Source organism: Quercus suber, unplaced genomic scaffold, assembly GCF_002906115.3.
Source record: "Quercus suber isolate HL8 unplaced genomic scaffold, Cork oak 2.0 scaffold_469, whole genome shotgun sequence".
NCBI classification, from domain to species: Eukaryota; Viridiplantae; Streptophyta; class Magnoliopsida; order Fagales; family Fagaceae; genus Quercus; species Quercus suber.
Window position 1 is genome coordinate 296396 of NW_027069920.1, and position 23641 is coordinate 320036.

Below are 23641 nucleotides of genomic sequence, written 5' to 3' on the forward strand. Positions count from 1 at the left end.
AGTTACAACTCTCTCAATCCATCATGTAATGCCTATATCAATCTCACAAAAGAGCCGCTCCACAGTAAATGATACACAGTTTTTGGCTCCGCTGATCACATCCCACATGAATAGCTGGAAATAATGCATTTTTCAAAGAGTTTTGTTCCTGTAGGTAGGATTTTTTTGGCAAGCTCCCCTTTTGGGGGCTTCATCTGCTAGAACATATCATATATGCACTCTTTTCTGTAAAAATGCCCCCACGCAGTTCCAGCTCAAAAAATTCTGTCGTCCCTTCTATTTGAACTTAAAGGGATGCTTTTAATCCGAATAGTTTCATAGGGCAAGAAAATTTGATCAATTAAGTCCACACCCCAGCAATAAGAATCTGGGTTAATAAGCTCATTCACATGAGAATTTTTTAAAATAATTTTAGGTGGAGAGATAACACTAGATGAGGTTGATGAATCCACTTGTCTTGCCAGGCACGCCCTGAGTCTCGATACCCAATCCTTCATCTTGAACCTTTTCTAATCACATCCATGGCCTGTGCAATACTATGCCAAGCATATGATGCATGTTAAGGGTTTTGGATTAGGCGCCACCCTTGCTTTGGCAACAAAGGCAGATTAAAAGACTTCAAATTCCTAAACCCAATGCTTAGTTTGTCCCAGCTCAACCAATCTCCCACTATATTATCTCCACCAAAACTTGCACATCATTGCATTTAACTCTACACAAATAATTTGGGAAGGGAAAGATACTCATAGCATAAGTCAGGATTGCTTGGGCTACACTCTTAATTAACGGCCCTCTACCAGCAGAAGAAATATATTTCTTCTTCCAAAGTTCCACCCTTTGATTTTATCCTAGATTCAAATTTTAATATCCTCCAAAGCTTTCCTTTTCCCTCTACCAATCACAGGAGGTGAGCCTAGATACTTCTCAAAGTAGCCTGAACTAGAAGCACCCCAAAAAGTACTGATATCACTGTAGTATTGGAACTGAAATAATACATGGAAGTTTTTCAAAGAATGCAAAGACACACCTCCACTAAATTATCAGTTATCAAACCACTGGGCACAAAAGCAGTTTAACTCTAAGAAATAATATATAGAAGTATTTTTTTTAATTCAAACCTATTAACCAATACCTTTGCCGATATTTTGTAAATTACATTACAAAAGGTTATGGATCGGAATTCGGAACTGGGTTATAGCGACATGATACAGTAACTCCTAACGTAGGCATGTTTTATGCTTTTTTTTTTTTAGCAGTAATTATAGTAGAATTTATTTATTCAACGTCACATTGTATAGTGTATTAGAGAAAATAGTGGCATTTTTCTACTCAAATAATAGCCGTCTCATTTTCTTTTGTCCGTTATTATTGGATACTCTAAGAGTATACTTACTCCATCACACCTAAGAGTAGACTATCATCACTCTCACCTCTCCATGTGAAAGTTTGCCCACTAAGCTATTTTTTATGCACAGCAAAACATACAAGAATTCTGAATTTTTCTTGTAACACAGTCAACTAGTTTTGGCCCAAGGTCTCTTGTTCTATCAGAAAAGAATTTACCAAATGAAATGACTGAACAAATTCTTGCTTTTCTTACTTGCATCAATAATTTTTCTTCATATTCTTTAAGCCCCAAATTTTGTTTCCCTAACAAATGTGGAATATATTTACCCCATTATTGCTATTATGAAATTTCCTCAGTGTTCTCTACAAGTTTATTGGTTGCTCTTTGGGTCTCAACGGAAGATCCCTGTACAGATCTATCCCAAATAATTTCAAAAATCAATCAGTAACGTTCATACGTGCGAAACAAGAGAAATCCTTTAAATGAGACTCAAATTTATGCCTAGTAAGAAAGACAATGCAGTCATTTACCGCTACCAAACGTAACTCCACTATAAATTTCTTAAAATAATAACAGTTTTTTTTATTTTTTAAATGAGGGATTTAGATTTTATGATATCATCGATATCTAAATCAATACTATTAATTATACTTTAACACTATTTTAACACTCATTAAAAAAAAAAAAACACATTTAACATTTATCTTTATGTATTAAGAAGAATTAGAAAGTTAGTTATAGTATTTTTGACTTCCAAAAATGCCCCTAATTTAATTAACTTATCATTATTTCTAAACCATAAAAAATGAGTAGGTTCCAATTAACTTAATTGATAAAGTTTCTGATGGTTGAATAAAAGATTTAGAATTCAATCCTCGCCTACACTAAAAACTGATTATCCTGAATCTAGCTGCAAAAAAAAAAAAAAAAGATTATGCTGAATCTCTCTCTCAAACAAAATTAAGTTAAGAACTTTTGCCCTATTTGGTGATTGAGTTTAAACTCATATTTTCACATTTTAAATAACATTACACAAATTTTCACACATTTTTTCACCCACATATTTTAAAAAATTACAAAAATTTCATCTCAATCTATACTCCCAAACACCTCTAATTTTCAATTTGAAATAAAAACAAACATCCAAGATTCCTTTGTATGACAACCCAACTAGGCCCATCTCAAATAGCCCACGTACTTGAAAATAAAGGGCCTAATAACTCATCTTCTATCATAGCCCAATTACTTATAAAATACCCTCTCTCATTAGTCATTTCTTTAGAAAACAACTCTCAAGTCTGTCTGATGCATAAGCAGTGCTTTTCTAGGAGTACGAGGTAAGTAACTTCCTTTTTCATCGTATTCTTGCTCATATGTATATGTGTTTGTATAATTCTGAAAAAGGTTGTCATTTCTTTTGATTGTTGATGATGATGCTTTGCTTTGTTTGGTTACCAAGAAATTGTAGGAAAACTAAGGAAAGTAATTTTTTTTTTCCCTCAATTGTTTGGGACCCAATTGAGAAAAATAACGCCTACCCAATTGAGTTTAGTGCGATTTCTTCTCATCGGAGTTTTGTTTTGATGGATTCACGTGAGTAAAATTGTCATGAAGCGTATCAGTCGGTTATTTCCTTGGAAAAATTGTGACTTTTTAGATTCTTTAAAAAAATAAATAAATAAATAAATAAAATGATGGAGCTTTGGTTGATCTAAACATATTAATTGCTTATATGAGTAGAGGATATTTGTTTTCCGGAGACCCTGAAAACACATAATTTTTTGAAGTAATTGAAAGGACAGTAGTAAATAATACATTTGTTGAGTTTATGGGGATTTCAATATATTTTTTTTTTTGCCTTTTATTCTTCTGCTATTGAATTATATTTTTATTTTTTAGGGATTCAATGGGTTTTATAGAAGAACATCTTGTTCCATATCAGCATTTTTATTTTTATTTGAAATTAGAGAAAGTGATTTCAATAGAATTTCCAAAATGGGTTATGTTTGACGAATTTCCCTATTTTTATAGTTGAATATTCTGACACTGAATATTAAACCTCTATTTTCTTAATGATACTTTTGTAATAATTTGTTTCAACAATCGATGGTTTATGGGCAAGTAAGACTAAACTAAGGGTTAAGTTTTCTAAATTCTAATTTGTAAAACGATTTTGTAATAATGTTTTTTAGCATGGCCATTCTATACCTTTTAGGAGTGAAGCTTTATGAATATTATTTCCATCTATGAAAAATAACCCATGTAATCCTTTTTTGCCTTATAGTGTAGTATTTGCTTTCTAATTTTTTGTTTTTTGACTTTCTATATCAGCTTATGATGATTTCTAAGGTCGTTAGTTTTTTTCCTTGCCTTTAGTTTGCATTAGGACTTCCTAATGTTGAGGTTTACCATTTACAGGAAAAGGCTATATACACACACACTCATGGACATGCGCGCACACGCACATGCACATGCACACATATATAGTTTATGCTACAATATATATATATATATAGCTGAGCCTGTATCATGCAGCTAACAGTAGATGCTAGGAAATGTAAATGCATTAGTATTCAAATTTTGGTGTAAACCCATAAGAAAAGTATTACCCCTATCATGGTAATCTTTATTTTTTGTTTTTGGAATTTCTGGTTTATTGTTTTTTTTAACCTATATTGGATTTATTATCTAAGGGTATTTGAGATCTACAATTGTTTATTTTTATTATAAATCTCCTAAGGAACTCATAGTTTTAATACTAATTTCAACTATTCCTCTCTGAGGATTTAATTCCAAAGTTTTCTGATATTCTCATTAACATTCTTGCTTTTTTTGAAGAGTACAAGATGAAGTTCGCGATTTTATAATTCTGGGAGAAAGTAGTCCCACTACCTGTCTTTCACCCCCATTCTTTCATTTCATTGTATATTTATCTAGAAACATTGGTTTGAGGACCATGCATATTCTTAACATTTCATGGAAAATAGTGATATAGGGAGGAAGTTGCATATCTTTTCAAGTGCATTTAGTATTGATGAACGGTCATGTCTAGTCTAAATAATGGCAAGAAGCATCTAGAATTAGAATATAATCAATATATTGAAATTCACTTCATATGGCTTTCAAATCTTTGGTTTAGTGATTCCATATTTCCAAAACTTGGAAGTTTATTATTAATTACAGTTAGTAACTAAGGTGACATAAATTTGTTTCTCTCCTGGAAGTGGCTTATGTATAGTTATTTATCTTGTGATGTATTGAAGTAGATTATATAAGCATTCTGTGTTCATCCTTATAAACATCCTAAGGTGCAAATCCAATTAGCATTTGAATTGTGAAATTGGCCGACCAAGTTATTATGAAGATTGTGATAAATTAAATATTTGAATTGTGACTTTCCTCTCATGTTAGTTTAGTCTGGGTGCTTTCTTTAGAGGTTGACTATATGGAAGTATTGTTGCTTGTTTTAACATTCATGAAAACTCAATACTTGTGCTTGTTCATTAGAAAGTTATGTTGTAACATTTTATATGTATTCTTTCATTTTTCACATAGTGGGGATATTCTTCTCACTTTTAACTTCTGTTGTTTGAAGATGCCATGGAAAGCTTTGTTTTTTTTTTTTTTTTTTTTTAAAGGTAAACCAAGTTATTATGAAGATTGTGATAAATTAAATATTTGAATTGTGACTTTCCTCTCATGTTAGTTTAGTCTGGGTGCTTTCTTTAGAGGTTGACTATATGGAAGTATTGTTGCTTGTTTTAACATTCATGAAAACTCAATACTTGTGCTTGTTCATTAGAAAGTTATGTTGTAACATTTTATATGTATTCTTTCATTTTTCACATAGTGGGGATATTCTTCTCACTTTTAACTTCTGTTGTTTGAAGATGCCATGGAAAGCTTTGTTTTTTTTTTTTTTTTTTTTTTAAAGGTAATTAAGTTTAATAAAAAGCACAATAAGGGGCACTACTCTTCTACACAAGATGTATGCAAGGGAAACACCCAATATGAAATCTAGCATCTAAAATTTAACAGATCAAATAACTCCAACAAATTTGGAAAAGAAAATGCCGTAGCTAATATCTAATCATTGAAGAGATCACAAGAACAAAAGCTTTGGCCTCATTACTGATGATTTACAACCTCAGGAATGCTGCATTCCTTTCTCTCCAAAGGCACCGTATAGCAAAACAAAACTACCTATCAAATTCCCCACTACAATATCTACCAATGTTCCTTTCTAGGAATGAAATAAATCAACTACCATCCTTGGCATGAGTCATGACCCATTTAACTCAGTAAACAGAAAGGAACTTACCTTCCAATTTTTACCACTACAATGCCTACCTGATAAGTGTCCTTTGCAACAATGCAATAAAGCAACATGACCCATTTAACACCAAACAAGAAAATTCAAGATTACAATTTTCTAGCAATGTCGAAATGAAGAAATTGATGATCCACTGTCTCCCAATTTAATTTACACAAATAGAAACAATAAGCAGTGATTATTTGACGCATTTTCTAGTTATCTATTATACGGATTTTTCCCAATGCTGTTATACAAGTGGAAATCCCCACTCTTGAGAAGTTTTGACTTTCCATATGCTTCTCCTAGGAATGAGCTGCCACTCTCTGAATTTAATTCCTTATAATTGCTCTTAACCTTAAATCCATGGCTTCTGGCAGGAGAATCATTAAATCCTACCCTCTTGACGACCCTTGGTAAAGTATACTATCTAAAAGGATAAAGAAAACCTAAGGACGCTAATTCCCAATCTTGCACCATTCTTAGAAATCTTGGATTCCAATTAAAACTGCCATCAGACGTAGTGAGTGTTGTGGGCTGAAAATTGCTCTAAGGATCTTATTTGAATGGGAGTAATCCTTTTTTTCATGCCTTTGCTTTGTGCAGATTTCAAACATCTTTCCTAACTGTTTTGTTTTTCTGTTTGCCAACCCCTGCCTGCTGAGGGTGTTGGATTTTGATTTTGATTATTTCAGCCATTTTGTAATATACTTTTCTCCTTTCATGAATAATATTATCACAAGGGAAAATTTAGCCTAATGTAATATAATACTATTGCAAACAGGAGCTAGAATTGGATAAGAAAGTAGGATGAAAGGCGTCCATCACAAAAGTTCAAGGAACAAATTGTCTACTAGGGACAGAAAGAAGCTAAGTGGAGAAGATTTAAACACCATTGACGAGACTGTTGGGCAAAGAAAGAAACTAAGTGGAGAGGATTTAAGTGAGTTGGACCATAGAGTTGAGTCCAGGGATATAATCTCCCAATTGCCCGAACACATCATCCATCACATCCTTTCTCTCCTTCGTGATACAAAAGATGCAGCTCGAACCAGTATTTTGTCAAGAAAGTGGAGGCAGATATGGACTTCATTCTCCATTTTGAAATTTGACCAACAAAAGATTCAAGAACAAGAGGGATGTCTGGAAATGAGGAACAAGACTAAGACATTTAAAGACTTTGTTGCCAACTCTCTGAATAACCACCTCAAGCAAAAATTAAGCATACAGAAATTAGTGCTACATATTACCTCATATGATTTAGAACTGGCCCCTCACATGGACCATTGGATCAATATTGCAATTGAAAACAACATGAAAGAGCTAGATCTGCATGTTGTTGTCAAGAAAAGTAGATATTATTATTTGCCCCAGACTGTTTTTGCTTCAAATACAATCACTGGATTAAGGTTACATGGGTGTAAGTTGAAATTTCGCAGCAATATAAAGCTTCCGCAACTGCAAAAATTGTATCTCCACGAAGTCCATGTTGATCAACAGATAGTTGACAATCTGATCTCCAGCTGCCCTTTAATTGAGGATTTGAGATTCATACACTGCACGGGGTTGCAGAATCTGCAGGTTTCAAGTCTTCTCAAACTTGATAGGGTTGAGGTACACCATTGCCATGTACCGAAAGAGATCAAAGTCAATGCCCCAAATCTTCAAACATTTTGGTATTGTGGGAAGAAATCCTTACCGTGCAAAATTGACTTGGTTGCTTGTGTATTTTTAAAAAGATTAACATTGGAGGATGCCAACATGACAGATGAAATGTTTGAAGATCAGTTTGCTAGATTTCCTTTCCTTGAGATATTGGACCTAAGCAAATGTAACAACTTGAAGAATTTAACGATTTCAAGTACACAGCTAAAAAAACTTGTCTTGAGAGGATGCAAAAATCTAATGGAAGCTGACATAGATGCTCCAAATCTTTTTTCATTTGAGTATAAAGGTGATAAGATGCCTTTCTCATTTTCAAATCCTTCATCTTTGAAGGCAGCCAAATTTTCTTTTGAACCAGTACAGATAGATAGCCATGAATTCCACCTTGGAGATGCAGATCCTCTCTGGTTTTTTAGATTGAGAGAACTTCTTGAGAAGTTAAAACACTCCAGTGGCTTAAAATTGATTGTCCGCTCCAAAAAGGTAATTGCCTTTCGACTTTCTGAAAATTTTTGAACATTAATCAACTTTCTACATCTGAGAAAATATCTACTTGCTGTGTTGATTTAGAATGTCATTATACATGAAGAATTGGAAGAAGTCTTACTTCCCCCAAAATCTGATCTCAAGCTTGAAATAATCAAACCATTAACATGCTTTGAAGATTTATTAGATAATTTGTTGAGGACATGTCACCCAGAGATTCTTTCAATAGTATCATCCTCCAGCAGTGAATTCCCCAAGGTATGACAGGATCTCACAAATACTGTACAAAATGCTTTATGTGTAGATTCCCTTTGTATGTAAATGTGTGTGGGTACTGGGTTGTGCACATGTGCTGTCTGTGTGGTGTTTTTTTTCCTCTATACATCATGTTATGACCTTTCTCGTAGTTGTAATGTGTACTAGGGAAGAATAAACTTATGATTTGTGCCTCCTGGAGAAATATTGTAACTGTATTCCTTTTTTTCTTTTTCTTATATGATGTATAGTTGGTATATGAAAAGATGATGCACAGAGGAGAGAACCCAAACTGCTGCCCATACAACACTCAAAATAAATGTTGGCGGCACTCTCTGAAGGGCATCAAGATTGAGAAGTTTGAACCAGCTTATGGTAAAAGTACATCTGACTGGATTGCTTGGTTGAAGTCATCTCCGACTTTGCAGTACCAGACAACTAGTTATCGGTTATCTTGGTAATCTGATGAACGTGGTAGGAAACCAAAGCCCATTTTATGTTAATCAAGTGGCCTTTCTTTCCAATGTAATTGAGAAACAGAGGGTGATTTCGTTGGTTCAATCCTATATAGGTGTTTAACAGTACAAGTCTACTTACCTATAAAATAGAAAAATCATCCGAAATCAGACTTTAACATTTAGACTCTGTTTTTTTTTTTTTGGTTAAAACGTTAAATAATAGTTTGGAACACATTAGTAAGATGTTAATGGATTATGCTTTGAATCTTATTGTGATTGGTTTTCAGTAGCAGGAATATGTTCTTGCCATTGCCAAAACTGTTTGACACAAGCACATTGCATTTGAGCATAAGGCATCTAATTGCCATGCATTGTATATGCATACATGATTGCATTAAGTAGTTTTCTGCTATCTGCAATAATAGGGAACCATGACTGGCAACAACACCCACAATCATATTACATAATGAAATGTTATTTCAGCTTTGAAGTAGAATGGTATTTTATCTCCTATATCATAAAATGAATGTTACTCTTAACTGTGAATAACAATGATATTCTATGATTTTATCTCCTTTCCTTTTCCCTTCTCTAAGCCAGTTGTGTGCTAACCGGCGGTATCTTTATAACGGCTCCAATTGTATGGTTTGAGTAATCTAATTGGGGCTATTGTCTGCCCTTATATAAGTTCAATCCGCAAGAAGGTATGGATTTTTTGGCCCTGTCAACTTGGAAGTTGGAACAAATATGGTTATCTGCGTAAAGCAAAAGCATAATTGCTAGTCTTTAGATAGTGCTGGAACTGGAATCAGATACTTCAAGGGATGTACAGTTTATTCTCTATATTTAGTATCTCATTCCACCACAAACCACAACCATTCTCTCATAGCACTATGCTTCTATTACCCTCTATACTCAGTATCTCCTCTTTCCAGCAATATCAACTTATATTATATGGTAAGAAATCCATTTTTCTATGATTTTTGAATCCGATACTTTCATTAACATCCTGGTTTTATTTTTTATTTTTTTCTGTTATATTTTCCTCTTTTGATGAATTTTGACTCACATAAGTTTCAGTGACTCAAAAACTCTTCATTTTTTTTCCCTTTCTTTTTTTCTCATTTATGGGTTGTTTGAAGGTAAGATTGAACCCAATGTTATCTGGTGCCCCTTTCAGCCATAGCAACCAGGATAATTTCTTTTCTTTGACCATTTACTCATCGCTTTGTTTTTTCTTTAATATTATTTTACAAGAATTTGAACCCCTTTCTAAAAGAATGCTTAATTGATAACCTCAATCTTTTTTTTCTTGTCTTTTTTTTCAATCCCATCTAAATCAATTACATCCTTGTCGTATGTAAAATTAGTTCTTTTTTATCCTAAATTTTGCTCAAAACCCATATTTTATTACAATAAAAGTCAAATTCCATGAAAATAAAAATACCTAAATAAGTTTACTTCCCATACTACTAAAACAAAATTCAAGATACAGATATTTCAAATAAAAGATGAGCCAAGTATTGATTCTTTTCTATACAAGATCTTATAGATTTTTTAAGGACTACTCTATTATGAAATTCTTAAAATTTTACCCCCTCATTTTGAAACAAGTATTTATTTAAATTGTGATACTACTCCCATCTGTTTCAGAATAGATGAATATGATAATAAGTTCAATCCGCAAGAAGGTATGGATTTTTTGGCCCTGTCAACTTGGAAGTTGGAACAAATATGGTTATCTGCGTAAAGCAAAAGCATAATTGCTAGTCTTTAGATAGTGCTGGAACTGGAATCAGATACTTCAAGGGATGTACAGTTTATTCTCTATATTTAGTATCTCATTCCACCACAAACCACAACCATTCTCTCATAGCACTATGCTTCTATTACCCTCTATACTCAGTATCTCCTCTTTCCAGCAATATCAACTTATATTATATGGTAAGAAATCCATTTTTCTATGATTTTTGAATCCGATACTTTCATTAACATCCTGGTTTTATTTTTTATTTTTTTCTGTTATATTTTCCTCTTTTGATGAATTTTGACTCACATAAGTTTCAGTGACTCAAAAACTCTTCATTTTTTTTCCCTTTCTTTTTTTCTCATTTATGGGTTGTTTGAAGGTAAGATTGAACCCAATGTTATCTGGTGCCCCTTTCAGCCATAGCAACCAGGATAATTTCTTTTCTTTGACCATTTACTCATCGCTTTGTTTTTTCTTTAATATTATTTTACAAGAATTTGAACCCCTTTCTAAAAGAATGCTTAATTGATAACCTCAATCTTTTTTTTCTTGTCTTTTTTTTCAATCCCATCTAAATCAATTACATCCTTGTCGTATGTAAAATTAGTTCTTTTTTATCCTAAATTTTGCTCAAAACCCATATTTTATTACAATAAAAGTCAAATTCCATGAAAATAAAAATACCTAAATAAGTTTACTTCCCATACTACTAAAACAAAATTCAAGATACAGATATTTCAAATAAAAGATGAGCCAAGTATTGATTCTTTTCTATACAAGATCTTATAGATTTTTTAAGGACTACTCTATTATGAAATTCTTAAAATTTTACCCCCTCATTTTGAAACAAGTATTTATTTAAATTGTGATACTACTCCCATCTGTTTCAGAATAGATGAATATGATACCTAAAATTAAAACTACATGAACCTAGTCCAATTTTTCCTTTATGTTTATATCCTTCAAACATTAAATATTTGGACGTGTGGGGATCAAATGGATTCGGGTCCATTTGGATACAGCTGAAAACTCAAGACTGAAAACATTGTAGCAAAATAATTTTTAAATATGTAAATAGTACTGTGGAGCCTATTTTTAATAAAAAAAGTTGTTGAAAAGTGAAAGTTGTAAGCCCATAAACAATTCAGGGATGCACTGTTCATGAACAAAAAGTCAGCAAGTGCAAATACTGTTCATTAAATAGTAACCGCACAGTAACTGCGTTACTCCCTCGCGCACGCTTGAAAAAAAATATATAATAATAAAAAATAAAAATAAAACGGCAAAATGCAAAACAAAAGTATAATATTGCTGGGACCGTGGGGTGGAAATGGTGGGACCAAATGGGATGATGGGACCTATCATGGGGTAAGAGAAATCACAATTGTTTATGACCGTTGCATTGACTTAATTCGTGTAGTGTATGATAAGAATGGCAAATCAATCCCAGCAGAAAAGCTCGGAGGTCTTGGAGGCAATCTAACGGCTGAGGTTAGCTCAATTTTTAGTTTTCTATTCTGCCCGCACTTAAATTCATTTCCCTATTTTAGTTTTTCCCCTAAAATTAGAAATTTTTCTTAGATCCCATGATGATGGTTTTTTTTTTTTAATTGGAAATTAGCTATTAATCTATAAATGATCCTGATTCAAGTATTCAACAAATGGATTATGTTCTTCAAAGTTTCTGAGTAATTCTTCCATAGATTTTTTTTTTTTTTTTTAATTTTGATAATTCATTGATAGATGAGTGGTATAAATTTTTTCATATGATCAATAATTTTTTTAAATGTCAATAACATGGAAAAATCTAAAATATTTATTTATCAATGAATAGTCCAAATTTTAAATTGAGATTTTCGCCTAACTCTCACTTCTCCTTCGCCTGAATGATTATTTAGCTTGGGCAAAAATCAAATCTTTGATCAAACGAATTATGCAAATTTGATTTCCCTCACTTCAACAATTGGATTCTTAATCACTTTTAATTTCTAATATTACAACCTACCTATATTTTTCAACATTTGTAATATATGATTCTGTGACCATTTATATTTTGTCCTTCAACCACCAAATAAATAATAGAAAAGAAAGTAAGGAACCATATTTTCCTATTTCAAAAACAATACTTTTTTTTTTTAATGTATTCCAAATTAAACTGCAATACCCAGAGGAGTTCCTAGTCACTGTGAGTGGCCACTATTGTCCTGTAGTGCATGGTGGCAGCCCAGTTATTCGATCACTCACATTCAGGAGCAATAAAAGGACCTTTGGGCCATTTGGAATCAAAGAAGGAACCACATTTTCTTTCTCAATGGATGGGGGCTTAATTATGGGCTTCAATGGAAGAAGTGGTTGGCACCTAGATGCAATTGGGTTTCGTTTATCCCGTGTCCAAACAACAAAACTCTTCCAAAGGGTTCAGAAAAGTCTTAGAAAGCTCACAAGCACTGCTTCAAAATCTTCAGCTCCCAAGGATGGTGAAATCAGATCTCAGACTTAAAATGCGGGTGTAGCATTGACAGCTCTTTATGGTAGTGTGAACTATATTATATGTTATATACTTAAGCTAAAGGTTACAACCTATTGTATCAAACTCTTGCATTTTCATTAATTTATTATGAGAAATGTTAATGAATGCTCTCAAGACATGAGTTTGGAAATTGTTTTTAGAAACATTTTATAGGAAAATAATAAAGCAATTAATTTTATTAACAACTTTTTATATTTCACATCAAAATAGTGTCAAAACTTTCCTATTATAGTTTATTAACAATTGTCTTCCTCACATAGTGTATCTTTACCATGGTTAACAAGTTATTATCTAGGATAAAATAGCGATCATTTTATCTATTATCACCAACTTGAGATCCCAATCAAGTTGGGTTATGTGTAAATATAATGGGTTGAACCCAGCCTATGGTTATAAAATAGATTCATTTTTTTAAGAGAAATGTAAATAGATTCTTAGCATAATAAAATAGTTTTTTATGCTAAATTAACGATTGTGCTCTAAAACTATGTTAAATTATTGATTATTCCTAAAATTTAAGTAATTAGGATATAGTAAATTTAATTATTTAACCACATACTAACACTCTATTGTATGTACAAAGATTTGTTTTTTAATTTTTTTTTATAGTGCAACCAAAAAATCATGTGAAAGCAACATAGAAAAATGTTTTAGGACAATGTTCCCCTAACCCCTCAATATTTAGAGCAGCCAAGTAATGTTCAGTTATCATAGTTCATAGAGATCTTGAAATTAAAATCATTTGCATGATGAAGATTTTAAAGGGTGTGCAGCAATCAGCAAACAGAGTCGGTCAATCATGGGTTAATTTAAAATTATGTTCTTTCGAACTTTATTTGTGACTATAGACATTAATGGAAAAGATTTTACCTTTGGGCTGGGCCGCACAACTTGTATGAAAGCTATAATTCATCAAAAAAGAGTCGTAGGAAAGCTATAAAGATAGACTTCCTAAAGAGTCCTTCAAAGCAGCAATTGATTTTGGTTATCAAAAGGAGAGTCCTAATCCAATGCTCTTTCCTATAGAGATCATTGTGTCAACAATTGTATTTTATGTGCTTATAAAAGTTGGTTGTGCTAATGTTGTCCTTGTGTGCTTATGGCAGATTGGTTAGTGAGATCGATGATATCATAGACTCAAGAGAGGAGCAACCACAGTCAGAGACAAAACACACTCTAACCCCATTATGAAATATGCGTGCGAAGAATTCATATCCCTTGTAGCCCGATAATATATTATTAAAATTCAAAGTATTAACAAATAAATACCACACTAATAAGTAATTAAATATTAAATAAGGGACATGTATTTGTAGGTAATTATGTTTATGTCTTTTTATTATTATTGAATTTTGATAATTGATACTAATATTTTGTCTTCACTAATCCTAGCCTTCTAGGGAATTTAGTTGTAGGCCTTATACACTCATTCAAGCCCAATTCTTGTAAGGTAAAGAGTCTATTCACCAAAACTCACTGGACAAATCGCACAAACCCTAAAAGAAACTTGAGCTTTACACAGCTAAACTTAAGCCATTTATTCCGGCCCAATTACTCAAAGGTTCACTATTCCCAAGCACAAAACCAATTGGACATAAGCCCTAAACTTTATCAAAATTATAGCAAAAAACTTAAATTCCACAAAAATCACAACAATGTCCTCATCCACCAGAGACACACACACACATATATATATTCGGTGTTGAAAGAGTAATTTTACAATTTTTTTAGTTTTCTACCCCCACTTAAATTCATTTACCTATTTTAGTTCTCAATTTTTAGTTTTCTATCCCATTTAAATTAATATCCCTGTTTTAGTTTTTTTCCCCCTAAAATTAGAAACTTTTCTTAGATCCCATGATGATGGATTTTTTTTTTTTTTTTTTAAATTGGAAATTAGCAATTGATCTACAAATGAGCCTGATTCAACCAACCAACCAGCAAACTGCTGCGATTAAAATTCTTCAAATTTTTTGAGAAATTCTACCGTAGATTTTTTAAAAAAAAATTTTGATAATTTATTGATAGATGAGTTAGTATAAATTTTGTCATATGATCAATAATTTTTTCAAAAAAAATCAATGAATAGTCCAAATTTTAAATTGAGATTTTCGCTTAACTCTAACTTCTCTTTCGCTTGAACTATTATTTAGCTTGGAAAAAGAATCAAATATTCCTCAAACGAATTATGCATATTTGATTTCCCTCACTTCAACAATTGGATTCTTAATCACTTTCAATTTCTAATATTACAACCTACTAATATTTTCCAACATTTGTAACATATGATTCTACGACCATTTATATATAATCCTTCAACCACCAAACAAATAATAGAAAAGAAAGTAAGGAACCATATTTTCCTATTTCAAAAACAATACTATATTTTTTTTAATGTATTCCAGATTAAGCTGCAATACTCAGAGGAGTTCCTAGTCACTGTGAGTGGCCACTATTGTCCTGTAGTGCCTGTTGGCAGCCCAGTTATTCGATCACTCACATTCAGGAGCAATAAAAGGACCTTTGGGCCATTTGGAATCGAAGAAAGGAACCCCATTTACTTTCTCAATGGATGGAGGCTTAATTGCGGGCTTCAATGGAAGAAGTGGTTGGTACCTAGATGCAATTGGGTTTCGTTTATCTCGTGTCCAAACAACAAAACTTTTCCAATTTTCCAAAGGACTCAGCAAAGTCTTAGAAAGCTCACTAGCACTGCTTCAAAATCTTCAGCCACCAAGGATGGTGAAATCAGAGCTCAGACTTAAAATGCTGGTGTAGTATTAATAGCTCTTCGTGATAGTGACTGTAAACAATATTATATGTTGTACTTAAGCTGAAGGTAACATCCTAAGTCCTATCGTATCAAACACTTGCATTTGCATTAATTTATTTTGGAAAATATTATCGAATGCTCTAAGAGCATTAGTTTGAGAAATATTTTTAGAAATATTTTATAAGAAAATAATAAAGCATTTAATTTTGTTGACAGTTTTTTATATTTTTCATAAAAGTCATATCAAAATTTTCCTATTATGGTTTATTAACAATTGTCTTAAAGATTTCCGTTAACATGACCCATTTATTATTATATCAACCAATTTCAAATATTTTCCCTTGCATTCTGATTTTTTAAGTTTACATTGTCTCATATTAAATTTGACATATTTACGTCTTAAAAATATTGACGTTCAGTTAGTCCAGTTAGTCTACCAAGGAAGTGAACTAGCTAGAGCCTACGGCAGATACAAGGCCAACGATGAATCAAGGCTGGCTATAACTGTTCCAAAAAGAGAAACTTTTCTTTTGAGCTTGACCATCCCTAGTTTGCTTTGGTAGTTGGAGACCGGAGTTGCAGCAAGCAATATAGTACTATGAAACAGTCATTTGAGTATTTTTTTTTTTCTTTTTTTCTTTTTTCACTGAAGAAATTATATTATGCATCGCACTCAAGATAGATACTATATGGTATCATGTCCAGTTAATGTATCATCCATTTTAGAAATTTTTTATTAAAAAATTGAAAAAGTTGTCAAATAAAAAGCTAGTCACTTTCTATATTAAAAAAAAAAAAAAAAAAAAACTTTCTTAAATGGTGTATTAATATATGCTCTAAAGGGCATATGTTTACTAAAATCGTAATTGAAAAATGTCCAAAACTTTTGTCACAGCTAGTTTTGCAATGAGTTGTAAACATGGTTTTAAAAATTGGTACGAGCAAAGAATTGGTTGAACTAGTTTTTGGTTATGATTCCCGATTTTTGACCGATTTTGATACTAATGAAACCGACCTAACTCAACACAACTCCTTTGTTGTGTTTTTAATTGGTTAATGGGTTGGCTTGGCTTGGGTTGTAATTTTAGTTTTTAGGAACCTTGGGTTGGTTGGGTTGGGTTGGGTTGGGTTGGGTTTGTATTGGAAAAATTTTCAACCCAATTAACCTAACCAAACTTGTGCTATTAATAGTTTAAAAAATGTATGCATTTTAAATTGATAGTTTGATTTATTTTGAACTTTGAGACAAGTTAAATTGTGCAAATTATAATCATTTATTGAATAATTGGCTTAAATGAAACCCAACATTTTAATTAAAATTAGAAATCATACAATGATCCTAACCTTATTCTTTCTTTAAAATATATATGTAAACCTATACAAATTTTACTCATGACATACATGATAAAAGGGGTACATGAGATTGAGTAAAGATGTTTAGATTTTAGAGCATCATAAAATAAAATATCTAATGACAATTTTGTTTTCAGCCGTTCATATGTTTTATTGTTATTTTTTTCTTGGAAAACAAGTTTTATTGTTATTGATACAGAGTATAATATAGGAGCGCATTCAAAATAAGATTCATGATCCTCATTTCCTTCCTTCATTTTAAGACAAGATGAGAAAAGCAAAGTCAGAAGCAAACACATTGGTTTCTCATGTTTTTCTTTTATATAGGCTGCTATGTTAAAGTTGAAATGGTTGAAAACCAATTTAACTGTCTCGGTTCATGGTTTTCACAGTCTGATCGGTGATTTCCAGTTAAAGTTGCTTTTTCTCTAATTTTCGATTTTTGATAAAAACTAGATTGGATTAGTGTTCAATTCTTGGTTGAAACAATCAAACCGGCCAACCAGTCTGGTTTTTAAAACCGTGTGTATATATACTATATATCAAAGTTGTCATTAAAATATTTTGAGTTTATTGCAAAAAAAAAAAAAAAAAAAATTTATTGCACAAACCTATTACCTTAATTTTATTGCTACACCCAATATCAATTATTGCAATAACTCTAATGTTATTGCAACAATTTTTTCATTGCAATAAACATTTTTTATTGTAATGATCTAAACGTAGTTAAGGATTTGAAAATTTTAAGTCTTAACTAACAAATATATTTGCACAATTAAAATATAAAAAGTGATTGTTATACCTTAAATTTCCTCAACCCTTTCATTTCTCATTCCAAGCAAACACAAATCCCTTGATTTCTTCTACAATTTTAAGTCTTAAATAACAAAGATATTTGCATGATTAAAATATAAAAAGTGATTAATATAACTTAAATTTCCTCAACCCTTTCATTTCAACTTCCAAGCAAACACAAATCTCTTGATTTCTTGTAACAAAACTACATTGATCCTTGTTTTGAAAAAAAGAAAGCGACACAAATTAGAGTCACAGGTACATATGTATTAGTCACAAAGAAAAATTGTAAAATAAAACCCAAAAAAAAAAAATTATGAAAAAAAGATCTACCTCAAATTTGTAGTAAAAAGATCACTCTCTACACCACCTTTAGGCTAGACAATTCCAACACCTTGAGTGCTTTTTCAGAATTACAGAGTAGCTAGTGCAATGAATTTGTTTAGGGAAAACTAAAGTTAATTTATAGTGTGAGATAACTTGGAGGCCAAGGAAATACAGTGATGGATTTGCCCGTGGATAATTTTACTAAAAATGAAGAAATTGTTGTAATAAATTGATATAAATTATTTCTGCAATTTATTGCAACGAAAATTTCAAACTAATAGCTTATTGCAATGAAGTTATCATTGCAATAATTTGATATTAATTCTTTTACAATCTATTCCAATGACAAACACAAAATTGTAATGAATATATCATTGCAATAACCTGGTATTAATTATTTTATAATATATCACAATGAAAAAATAAAATAATTATCTATTACAATAAAGATATCATTGCAATAATTTAATTCAACTCTATTGCAATAAGATTCACGAAGTGATTAATAGCCTATACTTACAAGATATTCAAAACAATAAATTGTTATATATCAAAGTTGTCATTAAAATATTTGGAGTTTATTGCAATAATATTTTTTTTCAACAAACCTATTACCTTAAATTTTATTGCAACACCTAGTATCAATTACTACAATAACTCTTATGTTATTACAATAATTTTTTTTGTTGTAATAAACATTTTTTATTGTAATGATTTAAACGTAGTTAAGGATTTGAAAATTTTAAGTCTTAACTAACAAATATATTTGCACGATTAAAATATAAAAAGTGATTGTTATACCTAAAAAAGATCACTCTCTACACTACCCTTGAGTGTAAATTCACCAACGGTACGGCCAGCTGCCCACGACAACCTCCAACTCCACTAATTGCATGTCCATATCCCGGAATTAGCTCAACACATACACTTTGTGTGACATCCTACACACTAAAGACAATAAAGAATAGTGAACACTAGTCTTAAGTCTTAACTAACAAGTATATTTGCACAATTAAAATATTTATATATAAAAAAAAAAAAATGATTTGTTGTACCTTAAATTTCTTAAAGCCTTTCATTTCTCCACCAAAGCAAACAAAAGTCACTTGATTTCTTCTACAAAAGCTACATTGCACCTTGTTCTGAAAAAAAGAAAGAGACACAAATTAAAGTGAAGTCAAATGTACATATATATGTATTACTCACAAAGAAAAATTGTAAAAAACAAAACTCAAAAACAAAAATTTATGAATAAAATATGTACCTCAAATTTGTAGAAAAATTCTCTGCTCTCCACACCACCTTTGGGCTGCACAAGTTTAACCCCTTGGGTAACAACTTCTACCATGAGAGACTAGGTTGACATGGTCGAGAGATGTTCTTTCAGAATAATTTGTAGAGTAGCTAGCTAATTAGCTAATTTGTAGAGATGTTTTTTAGGGAAAGCTTGAGCTAATTTTGTTAGGATTGGTGCCCTTAAATCCTATTGTAAGATGCTATGTATAATATTAAGTGTGACATTGTGTTTGACATTATGTATGACTTAATATTATGTTTAATAAATTTGTTTTATTATTATCTGAAATAATGGTAACATGAATATTCAGACATTATCATATAGTCCATGAGATGCATAGTATGTGATTTATGTGAAGAGTCACAGAAGATATAAATCACAAGTTCTTTGTAAACTCAGAATTATAGTTCGTAGTCGGTGATGAAATTGGGCATTTCATCTGCGAAGACTATAACATATCAACTACGATGATTTGTCTTGATCATGGAAGTGGAGACTTCTAGTTGATGTGTTAATATGTTTTAAGAGTTAAGACATATTGAACTGGACCGCTGTGAGATTTATTATTCTCCTAAAGACTGTCAAATGAATAATAAATCTCACGACTTGTATTTGCATGAACTCTTAATCCTGAGAGAATAATGAACCTGATCATGAGGTGTAGGTTGCTTTGATATATCAGGAGTGAGATCTACAGTTATGGTCAAAACCTCAGTATGTTGGGCAGCCACATTTAGTGTTGATGGAACATGTATTCTCAAGATGGAATTCATAGTCTCTTAACGGAGATATAAAATATTCCCTTGAGATAAGTTTAATGGGTTTGTTATTCAAAGAGTTAGGCCTAACCACTTTAGTAAGACTAAAGTATATATTTATGGAATTGGATTTCATAAATATATAATGAATAACATTAAAGGATTAAACCGGGTACTCAAGGATTAAGATGTAGTAATTTACAAAGTGGCAGTCTACATTAATGACTTTGTATTACTACGAATATTTTATGAAGGGGTTGCATGTATAATAAAGTCTTGGGATATAATTTATAGATAAGACCTAGAGTGCAACTATTTTTATATAGTGGTATTAAAAATAGTTAATGGTAACTTTGGACTTGTCAAGAGTTGACAGAAAAGCCCAAGGCCCATTGGAGCTAGTGTCTTATTGGTCCCTTTTGGTCCCACTCCAAGCCACACACTTAAGCCCAATTGGTAAGGCCCAAAAGGCCGGCCCAATTAGATAAATTGGTTAGATACAAAGGGAAAAACGTACAGAAATATATAGGTGAGAAAAACATCATGAAAATGGTGTGCATGTGAGTTTTTGTCACTCACAAGTCATCCCTTTGTTACCAATCGAGAGACCACACATCTTGGGCGTTAGTGGAATTGGAGTGAAGATTAAAAGTAGTCCCAAGTGCTTCAATCTTTGTTTTGAAATTCACCACTTCAAGGTACGATCTCTTGTTTCTCTAATTCTGAAATTTACTTTGTACGTGTTATCAATATCGAATGAAGTAGATCCGTTTAAAACTTATTTTCCGCTGCATTTATCTTTATATCCATCAAATGCTAATTTATAGACTAGGTTAACTTGGAGGCCAAGGAAACGGATTGACGGAAACTCGCTAACTATTTTGCCCTCCTACTCCTATTAAATTGTGATTTTGTTTTTTTAACAAAACTCATGAGCCACTAAAAGCACACAAAACATAGCCCAAACCTGAACTTAGCACACTTAAATTTAGCCCAATTACTCTTATTTGATTCACTAGCCCATTCCCAACTAACCCATCTAAGAGCATCCCCATCCCAAAATCCTATCCTATCCTATTTTACCATCTCAAAAAGCTATTTTATCAATTATACCATATAAATAATATAAAATTATCTACCACTTATTTCTAATTTCTATCTCTCAATCACTCTGTCAGCCATACCTCCACACAACAACCATCCTCTCATCCATACCACCTCCACACACCAACCACCGTGACCCCAAACCCACCACAATCCCAGCAAATACCAATCCGTAAACCAACCACAAACCCAGCCACAACCCATTAAAAAAAAAATTATCAAAAAACCTAGTCACCACCACACAACAACCACCATGACACCAAACCCACACCATACAGCAGCCACCATGACCAAAAACACACCAAATATCCAGGCACAAACCAACCAAAAAACACCCACAAACCTAACTACAAACCCATTAAAAAAATAATCAAACAAGCCCACATCAGCCACCATCATGCCCATTGCCCTCTGCCCACCACCACCATGGAAACCCTCCACCACCATAAACAGCAAATATAGAGAAACCCACAACCAAATCCATCACCACCTAACCCACGACATCCAAACCCACCACCTGCTTCACGCCTCCAAATCCACCACATGACCCACACACGACCCACATAGCCATAACAAACCCCAAAACCCCATTAAAAAATCCCATAGAACGAGAGAGAGAAGAAAGAGTTTCTGCCAAACTCCTTTTCGGCCACCTCGGCACCGCCCTGATTTGCCACATCTGCCACCACATCAAACCCTTGATTCAAGAGAGAGAGAGAGAGAGAGAGAGAGAGAGTGACCGGTGAGGGAAAGAGAGGAACTGACAAAGTAAACTATGAAAAGGAATAAAATATTAGTATTTTGTTTTACCATTGAGCTACAGTGCAATTCTACATTTAAAATCGCACTGTAGCACAATTGCAATTTTTTTTTTTGTAATACTCAGCATTTGCAAGACCGAATGTTGGTGATTTTTGGGCTTTAATGCTAGATCATCCCAACATTTTCCATTTGGTAGTCCCAATGGGAATGCTTTAATGGGAAAAAAACCTAAATCCCCTCAAAGTCTACGTGTGAATTAAAATAAATAACTGCCAAGCAATAGCAATATCTGTGGAAACAAAAATTTCAGTGTTAAGGTCATATTTTATATGTAATTGGCTAATCCTTTAATAAAACGCACTTTACTTGTAACTGGGTAGATCTAAATTGAGTTTAATGCACCAAGAAATATGTTGTTTATACATATCAAGTGTTAGTATTAAAGACATGAAGATTGTTTTTAAGAAACAAGTGAAAAAAAACTGTTTCATTAAAGCTCGGTAAATGGTTCAACACAAACTCAATCTATCAAGAATTACATTTTTCAGATTTCAAGATTTGAATTTCGACCCAAGCTGATGTTTATGTTTAGGGTTTATTTTCTCACAACCCTAGACATATATAAGGCTTATTTTGAAGAGCCATCACACACGGATACAGAGATCAAGAGTTGAATTCTTTTAGTGTGAAACTACAGCGTTTATATGCCATAGAGTTTTGTAACCAAGTGCTTCCTGATCTTTATTGTTGATGAAGTGAAGAACTTTGCAGCCAACAACAATCATTTAAGTTGTTCGAGCTAGTCACGTTCTGAGATTTGTGTAAATGGTTAGTCACAGATTGAAGATTTGTGCATCAAATGAAAAAAGGCTCCTACAAGATCAAGTCCAATTGGGTATTGGAGCGAAAGTTCAACCATAGGTTGGTATTTTAGGATAGGCTAGGGTAGTGATAAGATTCCTTATACTTGTAACCGCTTGACTATTGATTAGTGGATTTTTAGAAGTGGTAACCTTAAATTCACTCGGCGAGGTTTTTGCCTTGTGAAAGGTTTTCCCAATTTGTCAACAAATCATCGTGTCAATTTATTTTCTGCTACATATTAGCTATTTGTCGATTTGTTGGTACCTCCACGATTTGTATGTTATTTAGTCTAATTAATAACTTGGGTAATTAAATTAGTTAACCAGGGTCAATCTATCTTAACCCAACAAGTGGCATCAAAGCAGACACACTCTTATTAGGTTTTAATCTTTGCTACATGATCCATTAACCCTTGTTGTTTTGGATCATGGGCAATCTTTGATTATACCTCCTTTTTTTTATGGTACTAACTATGCATACTGAAAAGTACGCATGAGAGCTTTTTTGCAGTCTTTAGATGAAAATGTATAGTTGGCTATTGAGGTTGGATGGACCAAACATACAGATCCACCTGCATCTTGGGATGATGACAAGATCAAAGCCAAGAATTTCAACAATAGAGCATTGAATGCCTTCTTTAGTGTTGTGACTAACAAAGAGTTTAAGAAAATCTCATCCCTTGAGAGTGCAATTGAAGCATGGACAATTCTCATCCATTGAGAGTGCAAATGAAGCATGGACAATTATACATTAACATATGTTCCTAACAGAGTTGTTCATCGGATCAATAGGCTGGGACAGAAA

The 23641-nt window shown here is 32.4% G+C and overlaps 2 protein-coding genes across 3 annotated transcripts; both read left to right on the forward strand.

Annotated features, from left to right (window-relative positions):
• Positions 1 to 2596: 2596 nt before the first annotated feature.
• On the forward strand, positions 2597 to 8813 carry LOC111987936 (putative F-box/FBD/LRR-repeat protein At5g22670). 2 transcript variants are annotated; one of them, XM_024019678.2, is made up of 4 exons: positions 2597 to 2685; positions 6445 to 7808; positions 7896 to 8069; positions 8318 to 8813. In XM_024019678.2, exons 2-4 carry the CDS (start codon positions 6471 to 6473, stop codon positions 8525 to 8527), a joined length of 1722 nt encoding a protein of 573 aa, XP_023875446.2. In that variant the 5' UTR covers positions 2597 to 2685; positions 6445 to 6470; the 3' UTR covers positions 8528 to 8813. The 2 variants fall into 2 exon arrangements, with proteins under 2 accessions (XP_023875446.2, XP_065618769.1); XM_065762697.1 differs by lacking the exon at positions 7896 to 8069.
• A 2737-nt stretch (positions 8814 to 11550) lies between these two features.
• On the forward strand, positions 11551 to 12880 carry LOC111987932 (jacalin-related lectin 19). Its single transcript, XM_024019673.2, has 2 exons — positions 11551 to 11763; positions 12422 to 12880. Exons 1-2 carry the CDS (start codon positions 11562 to 11564, stop codon positions 12772 to 12774), a joined length of 555 nt encoding a protein of 184 aa, XP_023875441.2. The 5' UTR covers positions 11551 to 11561; the 3' UTR covers positions 12775 to 12880.
• The last annotated feature ends 10761 nt before the right edge of the window (positions 12881 to 23641 follow it).

What these genes read in the sequence shown, in the direction of transcription:
- LOC111987936 (XM_024019678.2), top strand. Translation starts at nt 6,471, where the DNA reads ATGAAAGGCGTCCATCACAAAAGTTCAAGGAACAAATTGTCTACTAGG. An exon ending in TGATTGTCCGCTCCAAAAAG is followed by an intron (nt 7,809 to 7,895) that starts GTAATTGCCTTT and finishes GTGTTGATTTAG; the next exon opens with AATGTCATTATACATGAAGA. An exon ending in CCAGCAGTGAATTCCCCAAG is followed by an intron (nt 8,070 to 8,317) that starts GTATGACAGGAT and finishes TATGATGTATAG; the next exon opens with TTGGTATATGAAAAGATGAT.
- LOC111987932 (XM_024019673.2), top strand. Translation starts at nt 11,562, where the DNA reads ATGCAAAACAAAAGTATAATATTGCTGGGACCGTGGGGTGGAAATGGT. An exon ending in TGGAGGCAATCTAACGGCTG is followed by an intron (nt 11,764 to 12,421) that starts AGGTTAGCTCAA and finishes TTAATGTATTCC; the next exon opens with AAATTAAACTGCAATACCCA.